Genomic DNA, 17,508 nt, shown 5'->3' with positions numbered 1-17,508 from the left:
AGCCTTCCAAATAAACGAAAGATTAAAAAAAAAACAATGCATAACATAAACATTTTTTAACATTCCCATTTTTTTCATGGATTCATTGAATTTGCTTGAAGTAATGAAGCTCATGAGTTTCCTTAATATTTTTTGAAATCATAAGAGGGCAAACCCTTAATTGAGGGTCAAACTTAAAGGGGTTAAGTGACAAAATCTGTTAAGTTTTTCAATATTTTTTCATACAAATCGTATGAAGATTTTAAAAATAACTAATATACTGGGATTTTTTAATTTTTTTACAAATACCGTACAAAGTATATCAATATATTGACGCAAAGTTCTAAAACCAAAGCATTTTTTGCTATAGTCAATTCAAAGTTGACCAAAATGTCACTTACACCCTTTTGCTTCTAACCCACTCAATTGTTTACCCAGTTAACTAACATGTTCCGTACAATGGAGTCGTTTTTTACGCAGGTGATTGGTATTTCCCGTAAACTTTGTAAACTTATGTGGAATTTAACCCTCGTAAAAACTAGTCTGGCAAAGCTTGTAGGAAACATGCGCGCGTAGTTTTATTTTATCGGAATTGCTTAATTTTCCTCGGACACTTTTTATAATGCTTACTAGTAAGTTGTCCATTTATGTTCGATAAATTCATGATTTCATAATGTAGATTTACTGCTCCTCGACTTCATCCCATAGCTCCTATGTTCATCTCAAGAAAAACAAAGCAATAAAAATGAATTCAATTTGTTTCTTATTCTTGTGATTTTTTAAACAGTGAGCATTAGAGTGATTCAAATTTTGAGCATACATGTTTGTGAAAAGTTACAATAAAGATTGTGCTGTATTTGTTTGTTTAGCGATGAGATGAATATATGTTTAGTGAAATATAAAAAAGGAACAGTTCCCGTTATGAATATACTTTAAAATGGGATGCATTCTTACACGCTTTATAAAGAAAGTTAGTTTCAAAAATTCTTCATAACGTCGCTTTATTTTTCATAACAGAGATTCCGACCGCAGACTTATAAACTTGATGAGTCGAAATAATTCTATGTCTGAGAAATAATTAAATAAGTACCATTGCCATATAAAAGTCAACTGAAAGTGACTATTTGGTCACTCTTTCTGGAACTGAAAGTCACTATTTGGTCCCTTTTTTCGTCAGCATTGGTCACTAAAGTCACTATTTTGAACGACATTGATCGCTACCAGCCCTGCAATCTCGATATTTTGGGAGTTTTTCTTGGCATGTTATTTCAATTCTAGAGTGAAAACTGAATTTGTTTTACTACTGTCCGGGTTTTTGAAGAAATTCCAGGAGAAATATAGGAATTTCTATGTAAATTCCAATAGCTGTTTGAAAAATCCATTTAAAATTCCTTTGTAAATTCATTCCTTCGAATATTCCTTCCGAAACTCATTTTAAAATTCTGTTTGAAAATCTTTCAGGTTCTTTTTCGGTTATTCCTTCAAAAATTGAATCGGAAATTTCTTCAGGAATTTCTTCGAAAATCTCTTTAGAAAAGCCACCAAGAATTAATTTGGACATTTATCCAGGAATTCCTTCAGAAACCCTTCCGGAAAGGCCTTTGTAATATTTTCAGAAATTCCTTTGGAACTTTCTCCAGGAAGTCTATAGAAAATTACTTCAGTAAACCATAAAAAAATACTGCAGGAATAGTTCCGGAAAGAATTCGAATTTGGAGAAATTTCTAAAGGTATTTGAGAGTTAAACTTATTTTCAAATAAAAAAAAACACTTAAAAACGTTTAAAAAAAAATGGACATTTATCATTCTGAAGAGATTCCCTAAATAATGCTTAAAGTTTTTGAAAGGGAAATTTTCGAAGGTCTACAGGAATTTCTAAAGGTAAAGGAATATCCGAAGGGATTCCTATAAGAAATTTGAAAAGAAGTCCTGAAGAATTCCAGAGGGAAATTTCTGAAGAATACCAAAAATATCTTCCTAGAGTTTCCGAAGAAATGGTTTGAGGAAGATTTTCTATTAGATTTCTATTTCTATTAGAAATTTCTGAAGGATTTCTCCCAAACGGATTTTCGAATGTATTCCTAAAACAGTGTCCGTAGGTATTCTCATAGAACTTCTTGAAGGATTTTCCATGGATATCTAATTCTTAAAGGAATTTTCAAAGGAATCCCTAAAAATTGTTTCGAATGAATTACTGAGGAAATTCCCAAAAGACTCCGTAAAGGAATTTCCGGAGAAATCCCTCAAGTAGAAGGAAATTTCTGATAGAACTTTTGAAGGAATTTCGGAAAGAATTTCCGAAGAAATACCCTAATAAATTTTCAAGGTAATTCTTGGTGGAAGTTATTGGTGGAAGGAATTCATTAGGGAAATTTTAAATTAATTCTTAGAAATCTTTTCTCGAATTTTCTGAGGAATATCTTGAGGAATTTCCACACGAATTTCTGGATTTATATCCGAAGTACTTTCCAATGAACTCATGTGCTGTGATGCGGAAATGTCCTAGTGGAACTCCTAGGGGAACTTTTGCTAGGATGTTCCCCCCAACAGTCTGACTGAGGCTAGCAATTGTACAAAAAACCCTAAACTTCATAAAAAACATTAAATGCCTTGCTGCGTGATTTTTTTTTCTCAGCTCAAAATTCTTCACGCCGCCGCCGAACATTGCTTACGGCGTGACGCCGCCGCCGGTGTAAAAATCGCTTTACGCTGCCGCCGTTCACAAATACATCGGCGCACAGGTCTACGCTGGGTTCCAGTCTAATTCTTGTTTACAGATTTCATTTCCGAACCTACGTAGAGTGTGGCCTACCCAGCCCCGCCTCTGGTGACAATGACGATGGAGCTCTTTGTTTCCAGTTGTTCTTTGATCCAGTTGTGAGGCCACCAGGTCCGCATATACCGCAGGCATCTGTTGATGAACACCTGCATCTGTTGGGTGTTCTCCACTGATACACACCATGTTTCGCTAGCGTATAACACAACAGATTTCACGCCGATGTACTTAAATCACTAAGAGCGGCCGATAGCCTATCGGCCCTAGGCGAGGATGTTCGCAGCGTCAGACGCACCAAGAACGGGGAGATGATCTTGGTGTTGAAGCGTGGCGCGCAATCCAGCGGGAAAGCTTACCAAAAGCTGGCCCAGGAGGTCTTGGGTGACGGTGCCCAAGTAAAGTCGTTGGGTGCGGAAGTGACCCTCCAGTGCAAGCAACTGGACGAGGTCACGACCGCCGAAGATGTCGTTACTGCTATCAAAGAGCAGTGCGGCACAGAGCTGGAGCGGTCCTCTGTTAGGTTAAGAGGGGGACTCTTTGGCACACAGGTAGCCTACCTCAGACTACCTGTGGCGGAAGCCAAAAAAGTCACCGTGAAAGGAAAACTGAAGATTGGCTGGTCAGTATGCCCAGTAAGTGTGCTCCAGCCAACCTCAGTGAACAGGTGCTACCGGTGCCTTGAGTCCGGGCACAAGTCGTACGAGTGCAAGGGCCCAGACCGTAGCAAGTTGTGCCGTCGCTGTTGTGGGGTTTGAGTAAGTCACCATCAGCGTGCGATTATACATTAACACCTCAGCCTGTCGATCAGTGCGCAGAAAGCCATGACTCGGCCTCTTCTGGTCAGACCTCCGTGGCGTGCATACACACCCACGGAGAGCTGCCGTCATAACAATTCGCTCCGGCCATTTGGGGCCACACATTTTGGCGATCCTGCCAGGTTATTTGTTGGATACTGACGCTTATTTCAAAAGGTGAGTTGAATTCAATTTGTTTATGTGGTAATGTGTTTAAATATTTGATGATTAAAAAAACACAAGGCAATGGGTTTGTATTGCTACAAAGCGCGTCTGGAAGAACGCTGCAAAATGGATTGTGGTTTGGAAAATCACAAAGCGTGTCTGGAAGACCGCTGGAAAATGGATTGTGGTTTGGAAAATCACAAAGCGTGTCTGGAAGACCGCTGGAAAATGGATTGTGGTTTGGAAAATCACAAAGCGCGTTTGGAAGACCGCTGCTGGAAAATGGATTGTGGTTTGGAAAATTCACAAAGCGTGTCTGGAAGACCGCTGGAAAATGGATTGTGGTTTAAAAAATCACAAAGCGCGTCTGGAGGACCGCTGGAAAATGGATTGTGGTTTGAAAAATCGCAAAGCGCGGGAGATCGCTGGAAAATGGTTTGTGGTTTGTGTACCGTTCTCAAAGTTCTATGCAAAGTTATCCTAGCCCGGATTCAGGAGAAGATCGATGCGACTCTCCGGCGCCAGCAGCAGTAGCGGCAGTCCCTTTACTTGGTATTCATTGACTACGAAAAAGCTTTCGACCGTCTCAATCACGAGAATATGTGGGGCGCCCTGAGACGCAAGGGGGTTCCTGAGAAAATCATCGGCCTCATCGAGGCACAGTACGAGGCCTTCTAGTGTAGAGTGCTGCACAATGGGGTCTTGTTCGACCCTATCCAGGTCGTAGCTGCTGTGAGGCAAGGATGTATTCTATCACCGTTACTGCTCCTCATCGTAATCGACGAGATTCTGGTAGGTGCGATTGACCGTGAACCAAACCGCGGGCTGTTATGGCAGCCTGTAACCATGGAGCACCTAAACGACTTCGAATTGGCTGATGATGTTGCACTCCTCGCTCAACGGCGCTCTGATATGCAGAGTAAGCTCAACGACCTTGCCGAGCGCTCATCTTCGGCAGGCTTAGTCATCAACGTCAACAAAACCAAATCGTTGGATGTAAACACGGTGACCCCTTCCAGTTTCACAGTAGCCGAGCAACCAGTGGAGAATGTTGAAAGCTTCCAATATCTTGATAGCCAAATGGCGTCAGACGGCGTTACCAAGATCGACATAGGCGTATGGATCAAGAAAGCAAGGGCTGCCTTTGCGAGTTTAAGAAATATCTGAAAAAAACAGGCAGATAAGTTAACGCACCAAAATACGAATTTTCAACTCTACCGTGAAATCTGTGCTGTTATATGCTAGCGAAACATGGTGTGTATCAGTGGAGAACACTCAACGGCTGCAGGTGTTCATCAACAGATGCCTGCGGTATATAATTCGGGTCTGGTGGCCTCACAACTGGATCTCAAACAACGAGCTCCATCGTCGTTGTCACCAGAGGCCGATACTTAGTATACGCGAAAGGCAAAAACGCTCAAAATACTGAGCATCACTTATTTAGACACTCACTTTTTTCTTTCTGATTTGCACTTTTACACTAATCCAGTTTAATAAGTTCAATCGGAGTAGCAACTACGAATTGTACGGTCATCTCATGCTCATGCTCTCATGCTCAATCCAGTTTAATTAAGTTCACTTAACTTTATTTTGTTTTCATTTGTTTGCTATTCAAATGGATAGCTTTTTGAATGCAAAAATTTGACAAACAAAATTCATGTCCGTTTTCATACGTAACATACTTTCTAGTTTGCGTTGGTTCGACGGGATATTCATACGAGTCCTCCAGACAGAAGGCAGTGCCTTCGGTTTAACGACCCAGACGGATTCTTATAAAGAAATGATAACTCAAATTTCCAACCGTAATTTTAAAATCGGAAGCCACCCGACCTTTCCAGATTGCCCGCTGGTTCAGGAAAATTGTGTGAGCAATATTTGATTCCATAATGAAATAAAGTAATCATCGTTCCAACGGGAAATTGGCAAGCAACATCGTTAACCACCAACCAAACCACAGTAGACCCGAAATTGCTACTTGTTTGATGACAACAATGTGCTGCCTATAGATTCAGCATCCCACTGAGGACATCCCCAACCCCAAACCAATAAGGATGGGCAAAGTGGGAGCAATAAACTGCTGCTTTCTCGTTTCGGGGGGAGCAGGACTGATTTGATTAAGTTTGTTTGTGTTTACTCGCATTTTCGCCACCGCAACATTAAAACCGGCGACGAGAAAGCAGACCGAGCGGCGGGTGCAGGAAAGTGTCCCACCTTGAGCTTGAGGTTATTTAACTTTGCCAAAAATTTTGCGGATGGCTGGGACGCCATGCGGTGGCGAAAGAATAATTGCCCGAAGATAGGCGGAGAGGATACGTAGAAAGCTGCTGCTTTGCAATGGTTTATGAGCGGGCTGGCTGGACTTTCGGGCATCGATAGACAAACCGGAGGTAAACGTTCTCCGGGGGATCATTTCGAAGATTTGAAAGAGCTTTTAATTTTATGGAGGTAGATTAGGTGGGCTTTTGAGAGTTTAATCGACATTGAGCCCCGAGAGGGGTTAATTAAATTCAAACATTTATAACTGTGTACTACAAGGTATCTTCTTCTCGTTCTCCATTCACAGGTTGACGGTACTGGCTGTGGTAACCGGAGTGTTCCAGTACGATAGATCCGTACGATGCATAGAATTGCTATGGTTCTTTCAAATTGGTTACATTACCATTTTATGTTGTAAGTAGACGATTGGTAAGTCCTACAGCCACATATGTTTTATTGAAATTGCATTTCCAGGTTGCATTTTGTTGGAGGTCGCTATCTGCATTGTTTCGATGCGGGGTAGCATCCTGGACATGGAGCCTCGGGCTATTATGCCTCACCTATTGTACACCCGGGTTCTGGTAATGCTCGTAGACCTAACCTGGCTGATCCTGGGTATCGTATGGCTTAAAGATCACTACCTCGAATGTCCGATTCAAGAGCCCAAAGAAACCATGATCGCAGTTATCATCTGCAACCTGCTGGTGATCTTCAGCATGTTCACCACGATTTGGTGCACGTTCGACCCGGCCGGGCGATCCTGGGTCAAGATGAAAAAGTACCAACGATCGATGCGAGAGTCGGAGTCTCGTTTCAACTACAAACGCAGCGGCAGCCGGAGTCGAAACTGGCGCCAACGAAAGGTGATACGAGCCTATCAGGACAGCTGGGACCACCGGTGTAGACTTCTGTTCTGCTGCATGGGCAACAGTGATCGCAGTAGGAACTCATTCACCGATATCGCTCGACTATTGAGTGACTTTTTCCGCGATCTAGATGTGGTACCGTCAGATGTGGTTGCAGGCCTAGTGCTACTCAGGAAGTTCCAGAAACTGGAACGGGAAGCCGTTGTGCGACAGGTAAGTCCATTTGTGTTAAGCCGTTCGATGCCTTATTTGTAGTCTTCCCTAAATTTCAGCGCAAAAATGGTACCTACGAGTTCCTATCCGGAGTTCCCATAACCGCAAATACTCAGTTTTTGGCATTGAACGATTCCAAAGACTATGACCACTTTCAGGTAAGCTTCCGCTGAACTTGTAATGTTTAGAGCGAATGTTTTTACAAACCGTTACTATTGCAGACTGTGATCCGCTACATGTATTTTGCGCAAGGTGCCTACGGGTGGCCAATGTTCCTAATGAGTCACTCCGGCACAGGAGTCTGCCAGCTTGGGTCCGAGCTGACGTGCTGTTTATCCTGCTGCCGGCGGAAATCCAGTGTTGATGTGGTGGAGGACAATTGTTGTTTATGTAACTATGCCGCCCTTAAGAAGATGCTGAAGATCGGAGAGGTGAGTAAAAATAATGAAAATTGTTCAATTGTATGTTTTAGAAATCTAAAAAAATCCACCGGGAATTCATTGGGATTCTGTCGGGAATCCGTTAAGATTCCGTTGGGAACCAACATGAATCCGTTGGTACTCCGTCGACAATACGTTCACACTAAGTTTTTCTTTTTCGAGCTTCGCAAAATAGGACATCGCTGTAGCTCAGTAAATTTAAAAACTGAGTCTCGGCCGAAAATTTAATTTATTACAGATTTTCAGCAAAATATTTGCAATCGATTCGTGCATTTTAATTCAAAAGTCACGGTGAAAATTAATTAAATTAAATGAGCTCAAAAAGCGAAGGGAGTCTGCAATGGTTGCTTTTATAAATGATTTTATTTCGAACAGAGTTTGCTCTACGGATATTTTAGAAAACTTAAACTTCTCTGCTCCCATAAAGGAAAAGAAACTTGTTTTTTATAAGTAATCATAGAAAAAACTATGCGAAACATGCGCCTCTAATTCTAAATAGAATAATGTCCTGTTGACGCATATAACGATAGCGACAATGAATAGAGTCGACCCCGGCACCCAGTGGACGAAAACTCGCCAAGCATGAACAACCCGCCAGATCCCCCAATAGACGGGCCCCCCTCAGTGCGGACATCTTCTCCACACCAAAACTAAGAAACACCCCCCGGCGCCGGGATATAGACGGAAGAGGGACGCTTTATCCCTCTGCAAGGAATCTAGCAAGCGCAAGGGTTCAAGACGCTGTTTCTCCGGAGGACTCCGTGGGAAGGAAGCGACTCCTGTTAGGTGTTCTTGGGACGTTTTGTTCTTCACCGACAGACGACGGGGGACACAAGCCACCGAGTAGCAGTAAGCTGATCAACCAAGACCATCGAGAAGTTAGTACGAATGGTATGAGTATGTGCTGTTTAGGGCACTCTGGGACCTTTATCCCAGGAAATAAGTCCAACCCGGGTTATAACTCCCAACAGATTCAGCGTCTTAGGCTCCTCGGGCACTCCAACCCGACTGCCAGCATGTCACCAAATCCAATCCAGCTCCTTACGTCAGCTCTGTCTACGGGTCTAGTGATCACTCAGACTCGACCTCCCAAGACACTCCTGTACCCTTCCGGATACCTTCGAGGGTATCCACTCCGACTCCCAAAGCGCTCTCTTCCCTTCTGATAAGCGCAGCACAACTGATACAAAGTCATCATCGCCCCTACCTGCGTCGGGTATGGATCTAGGAAACACTTCTGCCTCTTTTCCGACCCCTACGCTTCCACTAGAGGTCTTTGTCTTCAGTGGAATATTAACGACTTTTGGAAAAACCTGCCCAACCTGAAACTGTTGAAAAACGATAGTCCGCACTCCAGAAGGTCAACCGCATCTTACCAGCCTCCATAGATCGCTCCCTTGGAGGCAAATACAAATTCATTTGCAACTTAGGTACGAATATCCGGCATTTCGTGGCGATAGGGATCCTCCGGGAGATCCCCTTTGACGTCCTTCAGTTTCGTGAAGACCTCCCAGTCGTTGGAGTCCGTCTCCGAGGTAGCATTCCTATTAGGCTTGTGAATGCCTACTAGGGTGGTTCAAATTATCGATTTTGCTCCACAACGCTCATTTGATTCTGTATCATGTTCTGAGTGTCCTCCGAAAATTTTAACTCATTTGGATTAAAACTGACTTAGCACAAGCCGTTTCAAGTTTGCATACGAATTACATGGGGAAATTTATTTTTTCATTATACTGAATATGGTGCTTCCCCATTAGCGCAAGTTAAAAGAAAACCTACATAGCTAAAGAGAATACTAAAGAGATTTCACTCAGCGAAAACCGCATCTTAATTAATTGTTCCAATAATTAGTAACGTTCCACAGGGAAGGTGGACATTAGGGTGGTTCAGAAAAAGATTTTGCTCCACAACGCTCATCTGATTCTGTATTATGTTCTGAGTGTCCTCCTTAAATTTGAGCTCTTTTGGGAGATATGAACGCCCACCATCCGACCTGGGTGTTGCCCTACTCTAGCGGTTCTTAACCTGGAGTACATGTACCCCTGGGGGTACCTTCGCTGGCACTAGGGGGTACCTCGGGCAAAAATGCGAAATGGCGGACGATTAAATTCCAATCGAAACTTATTGTAAAAGTTCTGATAATTCTGTATTTTTTGTTTCAAAACTTTGTCTTTTACACAGTTTGCATAGCGAACAGTAAATCATAGCCAATTAAATCCTGCCCTCCTCAACCAGCTGCGGAACAAAATATCAAATGGACAAAACGTTGAATGAGCAAATTTGAAAAATCTTCAATGCAATCTACCTGATCTGAACAAAATGTTGAATAATATGTTAGCTGAGATCTAGAAACTAAAGGTTCGGAACCCTCCGTTTGAGAGGCATGAAGGCTTTTTTTATAGCCTCATTAGAGAGGCTCGGAAGGCTTCATTCAAGAGGCTCGGAAGCCTCTCTTCAAGAGAGTCGAAAGCCTCCTTTCTAGAGGCTCGGAAGCCCCCTTTCAAGAAGCTTGAAAGCCTCTTTTCAAGAAACTCGGAAGCCTCCTTTCAAGAGGCTCGGAAGCCTCCTTTCAAGAGGGCCGGAAGCCAAGATGCAGAAGAAGCCTCCTTTTAGGTGCCTTGAAAGCCGCCTTTCGAGATGCTCGAAAGCCTCTCTACAAGACGCATCTTATCAAGAGGTGCGGAATCCTACCTTCAAGAGATTCAAAAGCTCGTTTCAAGAGGCTTGGAAGCCTCATTTTAAGAGGAATGGAAGCATTTTTGCAAAAAGCTCGGTTGGATCGAAAGCCTACTTGAATTGGAAGTCTCCTTTCAAGATGCAAAGGAATCCTACTTTTAAGTGGCTCGAAAGCCGCCATTCAAGAGGCTCGGAAGCCTTTCTACAAGAGGCTCAGATGCCTCTTATCAAGAGGTGCGGAAGCCTACTTTCAAGAGATTCAGAAGCTCCTTTCAAGAGGCTAGGAAGCCTCCCTTCAAAGGGCTTGGAATTATTCTTTCAAAAGGCTTGAACACATACTTTAAGAGGATGCTGGGTCATTAGGCAGAATGGCCATTAGGCCGAATGAGAACTCGGGAGAGAGAATTGAGTATGCGAAGTAAGGAAGTAGTAGAACAGAAGAAGAGAGCAGGAAGAAGGAAGAAGGTAGAAGGAAGAAGGAAGAAGGAAGAAGGAAAAAGGAATGAAAAAAGGATGAAGGAAGACGGGAGAAAGAAGGAAGAAAACGGAAGAAAGATGAAGGAAGAAGGTAGAAGGTAGAAGGAAGAGGGAAGAGGGAAGAAGGAAGAAGAAAGAAGAAGGGAAAAGGAAGGAGGAAGAAGGAAAAACGAAGGAGGAAGAAGGAAAAAGGAAGAAGGAAAAAGAAGGAAAAAAGAAGAAGAAAGAAGGAAGACGAGAGAAAGAAAGAAAAGGAAGGGAGAAGGAAAAAGGAAAAAAGGAAGAAGGAAGAAGGAAGAAAGAAGAAGAAAGAAGGAAGGAGGAAGAAGGAGGAAGAAAGTTGGAAGAGGAAGAAAGAAGAAGGCAGAAGGAAGAAGGAAGATAAAACAAGGAAGACGAAAGAAAGAAGGAAGAAGAAAGAAAGTAGAAGGAGAGGGAAGCAGAAAGAAGGAACAAAGAAGAAGAAAGAAAAAGGAAGGAGGAAGAAGGAAAAAGGAAGAAGGAAGAAAAAAGAAGGAAAAAAGAAGAAGGAAGAAGGAAGAAGGAAGAAGAACTTTTCTCACTTTTTTTCAAAGAAGAAGGAAGAAAAAAGAAGGAAAAAAGAAGAAAGAAGGAAGACGAGAGAAGAAAGAGAAAGAAGGAAGGAAGAAGGAAGAAGAAAGAAGAAAGAAGGAAGAAGGAAGAAGGGAGAAGGAAGTAGGAAGGAGGAAGAAGGAGGAAGAACGATGGAAGAGGAAGAAAGAAGAAGGCAGTAGGAGGAAAGAAGAAGGAAGAAGGAAGATAAAACAAGGAAGACGAAAGATAGAAGGAAGAAAAAGGAAGAAAAAAAAGAAAGAAGAAGAAAGAAGGTAGAAGGAAGAGGGAAGAAGAAAGAAGAAGAAAGAAGGAATAAGGAAAAAAGAAGAAGGAAAAAGGAAGAAGGAAAAATGAAGAAAGAAGAGGATGAGGGAAGAAGGAAGAAAGAAGAAGGATGAAAGAAGGAGGAAGCCAGATAAAAGATGCAAGAAGGAAGAAGGAAGAAAGGGTAAAATAAAGAAGGAACTTCTCACTTTTCACTTTTTGCTAATTCGGCCTAATAGCCATTCGGCCTAATGACTGTTCGGCCTAATGACCTGACACCCTTCAAGAGGGGGTACGTCAATTAATGCGAAAGTTTGGAGGGGTACCTCTCAAGAAAAAGGTTAAGAACCGCTGCCCTACTCGAAGCACCCATCTTTGTTAATGGCCATTCGGCCACCGCCATCGACGTGAACACCATCAGCCGACCCCTCCAGTCCATGTTAAAATGGGAGGTTGCTTCCGACCTCTATGGGAGCAACCATTCTCCAATTCAGGTTACTGCCAACGCCTTTCCTCCTACCACTTATAAGAGGTCGCGATGGCGTTCTGATGTCACCGACTGGGAGTCCATTGATAGCAGCATTCAACGCACATTGGAGCAAACTACCCCGCTTACGCTTCCCGACTGCTCCAAGACCGTTTTCGACGCCGCTGGTCTATCCATCCCTCAGACCAGTTCTCGGTCAGGACACCAAGCCCTTCGTTGGTGGTCGGACGAAACGCGTCGAGCTGTTAAAGCTAGAAGGAAAGCTTTCTGAGCGCTCAGGAGGCTACTATTTCCGATCCGCCGGATGTGGCCAATGCACTCGGGTAGTATTTTGCATCACTCGCATCAGTAAGCGGCTACCCAGCCGATTTTCAAAGGCTCTGACGCTGCAGAACTTTCGAGTCCCGCCGGACTTGCTAAGTTCCCCAATAAGCCAGCCCTTTTCGTTCCCCATACCCCGGGCGAAAGGCGTGTTGGCGAAAACCAAGTAGTTCGTCAGACTCAAGTTTTTCAGGCAGCCTATGGTTGACCAACCTCTCGACGACCTTTGGGTCTTCGAGTTTTCCTTCGCTCTTACTAGAAGCAATGGGAAGTCTTCCGGTCCAGATAGAATAGGGTATCCGATGCTGTAAAACCTTCCCCTACCGCCAAAATAGTATTCCTCGATCTGGTAAATCAAGCATGAACAAATCAAGCTTTTCTCGACGAGTGGCGCTTTAGCTACGTTATTCCGATACCTAAAAACAGTATCTCCTCCTGCGACGCCGCTGATTATCGGCCTATCTCACTGACTTCCTGTGTATCAAAGGTCGTCGAGAGGTTGGTCAACCGTGGACTGCGTGAAAAGCTTGAGTCTGACGCACTACTTGGTTTTCGCCAACACGCCTTTCGCCCGGGGTATGGGGCAAGTTCGTACTTTGCCGGATTAGGAGACGTACACCGCCTCTAGAGGATACTGGGATCCCGCAGGTGCCTGTTCTGGCAGTAACCATGTTTCTGGTTGCCATGAATGGGGGCTTCAATGGCCTGCCCAAGAACATCTACATCTTTGTCTACGCGGACGACAGTCTCCTCCGTAGTCGGAGACATTCCATCGCGAACCCGTATCCGAACCCAAGCAGCGGTTAGTGCAGTTCATCGGTGGGCCTCGTCGGTTGGCTTCACCATGTCGGCCGTAAAAAGCGTCCGCGGGCATGTGTGCAATGGATGGCATCGTGTCTCCGGCCCTAGTCTCAAGATTAACGGGTGGCCAATCCCAAACCGGAAACTCGTCAAGGTCATCGGAGTCTCCATCGACTGAGTACTGACCTTCGTCCTTCATTTCCAAGCGGTCAAAGTCGGCTACAAATCAAAGATCAACCTTGTTAAACTTTAAGACCGCATAGGACGAACAACAGGGCCACTCGGTATCATATCGGCCAAGCGCTGATTGACAGCAGACTGCTGTATGGACTGGAACTGACTTGTGTAGCACGTTGTGAGCTTGTCAAAACACTCTCCCCAGTCTTCAACCAATACCTCCGCATAGCTTCCGTACTTCTTCCTTTCACACCCGCTGAGGCAGCCTGCGCCGAATCAGGTGTCCTCCCATTTCACCATCATGTGCAAGTGGATATTTGCATAAAAGCCGCAGCATACGCTTCCACCACTTCCGGAAGCCATAGGAACCCTCTCCTTGTTCAATGCACTCCTTCACAGCCAACATAAACGGCTCCATTACGAGGCATTTTAAAAGAGGAGACAACACGGAAGCTCTTCGAAGATCGGTCGCCGAGTTGCTAAACACTGAGTTTAGGGACCATGAGCATCGATACACTGACCTCTCGAGAGAAGGGGTCGGCTTAGGCGTTACTGGGAACAACCTAACGGTCTCGGACAGCCTTCCTGCACAATGTAGCGTCTTCCCAGCAGAGACCGCAGCTCTGTTGATTACCGCTACTACCCCCTCCGACAAACCGGTCCTAGTCCTGACTGATTCCGCCAGTGCCATCGCTGTGCTACAAAGTGACCACCCGAAACACCCATGTATCCAGGCCATCCTCGCTAGCGACCAACAATCGACAACCTTTGGATGGATTCCCGGGCATTGTGGGTTGCCAAGCAACGTCACTGCGGACATTATGGCTGGAGTCGGTCACCAATGCCAGCGTTTCACAACATCGGTTCCCTCGGCTGACGTTAAAGCCTGGATCAAAAATATCGTCAGCCAGGATTGGGAAAACCAATGGACTGCTTCCAGAACCACGGAATTGCGAAGGCCAAGGGATCCACGCCCACACCCGATTCTCACATAATTTCAATGGAAGGCCCTTTCGTACCGTTTGTGAAATCTGCGAAGTACGAAACTCAGTTGAACATGTGATCTAGCGATGTCCAGAGTTTGACATTCCTCGCTCCACCAACGGAATACCGACAAGAGATGCCCCAGCTGACAAAACCGCTAACCTATCTGTTCTCATCGGCTTCGTCAAAGATGGACGACTGTACCAGTTGTACTGTACTGTGCGAGCCTCCCGGATCTTCCCTCATCTTGATACCAACCGACCAAGTCCTGTGTAGCAGGAATACAAAAGCTGCAACGACGACACTTTCTGCGATTTTTTCTCTTTTGTTTTTAAATGCGACCTGAAAATTGTCATATTTTTAACTGACGTTCTGATCAGTTTATTGCGGAAATCGTCCGCTCCGATTTTTTTTTTACAGAAGTCCTTCGCTCTGAAAAGTTTCCCCTTTCATGGATCAATATTATGCGCTAAGGTTGGGTTTCATATCTGGCTGCAACGATTGAACTCCGGAGAACAACGCGACTCAACAATTGGATTCTTGGACATCCGTACAGCCACAGTTGACCACCTGGCCAAAGTTTATCAATGGGGACGGAAGACCGTGAGTGATGTCCTTTTTTGTCGACCAGCTTAATTTTATGAACCAACCAATTTTTACGGTTTTTAAGGTGTATAGTTTTAATTTTCTTTGTTAATTATTATGAATTGTACTCTCCCACCCTTGCCAGTTGCTCCCTTAGCTCGGGCAATATCATGACAAGTGAAGACTGAAATAATTTCAAAACTTGCAGAAAAAAAACTTCAAAAAGCATTTTTTATACGAGCCAAACCAACCAACGATAGTTAATATAAACTAATGTATTATTGTACATATAGCTAAATATATTTATGTAACGGTCTACGAAACGATTGACGAAAAATAAAATAAAATTAAAATTAAAAAATCGAAACGTCACTTTTACTGATATTTCGGCAAAAATCATGTTTGCTGAAACTCGGCGGTGCCCACCTCGGGAAAATAAACAAAAAATGCTGAGACCTCTACACAAAAAAATAGGTTTGTTTTTGGAACCGTCCGGAATCCGTTGATATATCGTCAGGAAATCCGTTGGGACTCCGTCGAGAATACGTTGGGAATCCGGCGGGAACCATCTGTCCGTTTCATCGTGAATCCGTTGGGATTCCGTCAGGAATCCTTACGGTTCCGTTGCGATTTCGTAGGGATTCCGTCGTGAACCCGTTGGGATTACGTCGGAATTCAGTTGGAAATTCGTTGAGTTTCCGTCGTGAATCCGTTGGTGTTCCATCGGGAATCCGTTGGGAATCTGTTGGGAATCGGAAAGGGTTTTACCGGGAATCCGAAGAGATTCCACCGCAAATCCAAAAAGATTCAAAGAATCCTTTAGGATTCTACGTCTACCGAGAATTCGTTGGGATTGCTTCGGAATTCCGTAGGAATTGGAAACCGGGATTCCAACTATGGAGAATGGAATTCCATCGGAATTCCACCCCAAATAAACCGAACTATTAGAAAACCCATTTGGCTTTGTACAATCGAAATGAGAATTTCACCAACCTTTGTTTCTTTTCCAGGTCGAAGTCATCTACGCCACATACCACGTAGACATCGGTGAAACGCCTTTCTTCGTTGCCATAGACTACACCCACAGCAAGATTGTGGTAAGCATACGGGGGACCCTTAGCATGAAGGACGTCCTGACGGATCTGAATGCCGAGGGCGACTGCCTTCCGCTGAATCCTCCCCGAGAGGATTGGTTGGGTCACAAAGGTATGGTCCAGGCGGCAATCTACATCAAAAACAAACTTGAGGAGGAGAATCTCATCCAACGGGCTCAAGAGCATAATCCTAGTCGGGGAACTCCGGACTTTGGGTTGGTGCTGGTGGGACACTCGCTTGGTGCCGGCACGGCTGCCATTTTGGCAATTCTTATGAAGCAGCAGTATGATGATCTGCACTGCTACAGCTACTCACCGCCAGGTGGCTTGTTAAGGTATGTGAATCTTTGAACTCGTGAGGGATGTCCAAATAATTTGGTTACTTATTACAGCATGCCTGCGGTCGAATACAGCAAATCCTTCATCACCTCGGTCGTGGTCGGGAAGGACGTCGTTCCACGGATAGGGCTCCATCAAATGGAAGCCCTTCGAGCGGATCTTATCAACGCCATCCAGCGGAGCATAGATCCCAAGTGGAAGACGATAGCCTGTTCGGTTATTTGCTGCTGTTGCGGCCCAGAGCCGACTTCCGTGACCATGATGTCCACCAAGGAGGAGAACGTCACGCGTTACGAGCAGGACCGGAACAGTGCTCGCCAGAGCACGGTGCATCCCAACGACAACTCCATAGCCCTGACGCTGCATCATCCCCTTTACCCACCGGGACGGATCATTCACATCGTACGGCACCATCCCAGTCAGGACGAGTAAGTACAACATTTTCTGTTTATAGATTGCTCATTTTTTGTAGTTTTGCAGCTAACTCCTATTCACTCTCTGAAATTAATTTCCTCTTAATCCGCGGGAAATTTGCCACGTCTTTATGATATCTGTCATCATCACTGAGATCTCAGCTTTCTACACCCTTTCTTTTTTCTTGCACCTAAAATGCAGCAACTTGTTGGGCCAATTGCATTGTCCCGTGTTGTATAATAAAACAGTATTTTTTCCACATAGAAAATTGACACACGAACCAGCATGTAGGATAAAAGCCATTATTTGCTTTCAGCACCGTGGAATATATTTAAAGTGGGAACATCAGAAGACGTACTTACTTGAATTGAGAATATACGTCGTCTATTTTTACTAACTGTGGAAACGGTAACACAATTTTGAAAGCTCGCTTCCGCTGCATTCGTTACTTTCCACGTTTCCAGTGGTAGGACGCTAGAAACGTCTTTGATGCGCTTCTAGTACTCAACCAAAACACGGTACGGGAAACTAGCTACACATAAATGTAGGACCAAGGGAAGTAAAACTATCAATATTATGTTTTTAACGAGTTTTTTATATAATAACGGCAGCAACTGCATCACAAATATGTAGTGCGCACGTACGGCCTTGCGAGTACGTCATATAAAAGGGTTCAAGAAAAGATAGTGTAAGTAGGCATGGAAGTGGAAAGCATTTTCTCCCTGCCATTTACATGAAAACAATCAAACGGCGGCAGCAGGAAGCAATCAGACATCAAACCTCCGATGGCAGTCAGAAATTAATCTAAACCATAGTTGTGTTGG

At 44.2% G+C, this 17,508-nt stretch overlaps 1 protein-coding gene across 6 annotated transcripts in view; it reads left to right on the top strand.

The window, feature by feature from the left end:
* Positions 1–17,508, top strand: part of LOC134206338 (diacylglycerol lipase-alpha) — a 351,723-nt gene that overhangs the window by 283,969 nt on the left and 50,246 nt on the right. For all 6 annotated transcript variants that reach the window (XM_062682038.1, XM_062682035.1, XM_062682037.1 and 3 more), the window contains 6 exons: positions 6,278–6,384; positions 6,445–7,049; positions 7,109–7,207; positions 7,271–7,480; positions 15,848–16,266; positions 16,324–16,698. In XM_062682038.1, the coding sequence (XP_062538022.1) occupies positions 6,278–6,384; positions 6,445–7,049; positions 7,109–7,207; positions 7,271–7,480; positions 15,848–16,266; positions 16,324–16,698 (1,815 nt within the window). The remainder of the gene's footprint in view (positions 1–6,277; positions 6,385–6,444; positions 7,050–7,108; positions 7,208–7,270; positions 7,481–15,847; positions 16,267–16,323; positions 16,699–17,508) is intronic.

Source organism: Armigeres subalbatus, chromosome 1, assembly GCF_024139115.2.
Source record: "Armigeres subalbatus isolate Guangzhou_Male chromosome 1, GZ_Asu_2, whole genome shotgun sequence".
Lineage (NCBI taxonomy): Eukaryota > Metazoa > Arthropoda > Insecta > Diptera > Culicidae > Armigeres > Armigeres subalbatus.
This window is presented reverse-complemented; position numbering and strand designations above follow the sequence as displayed.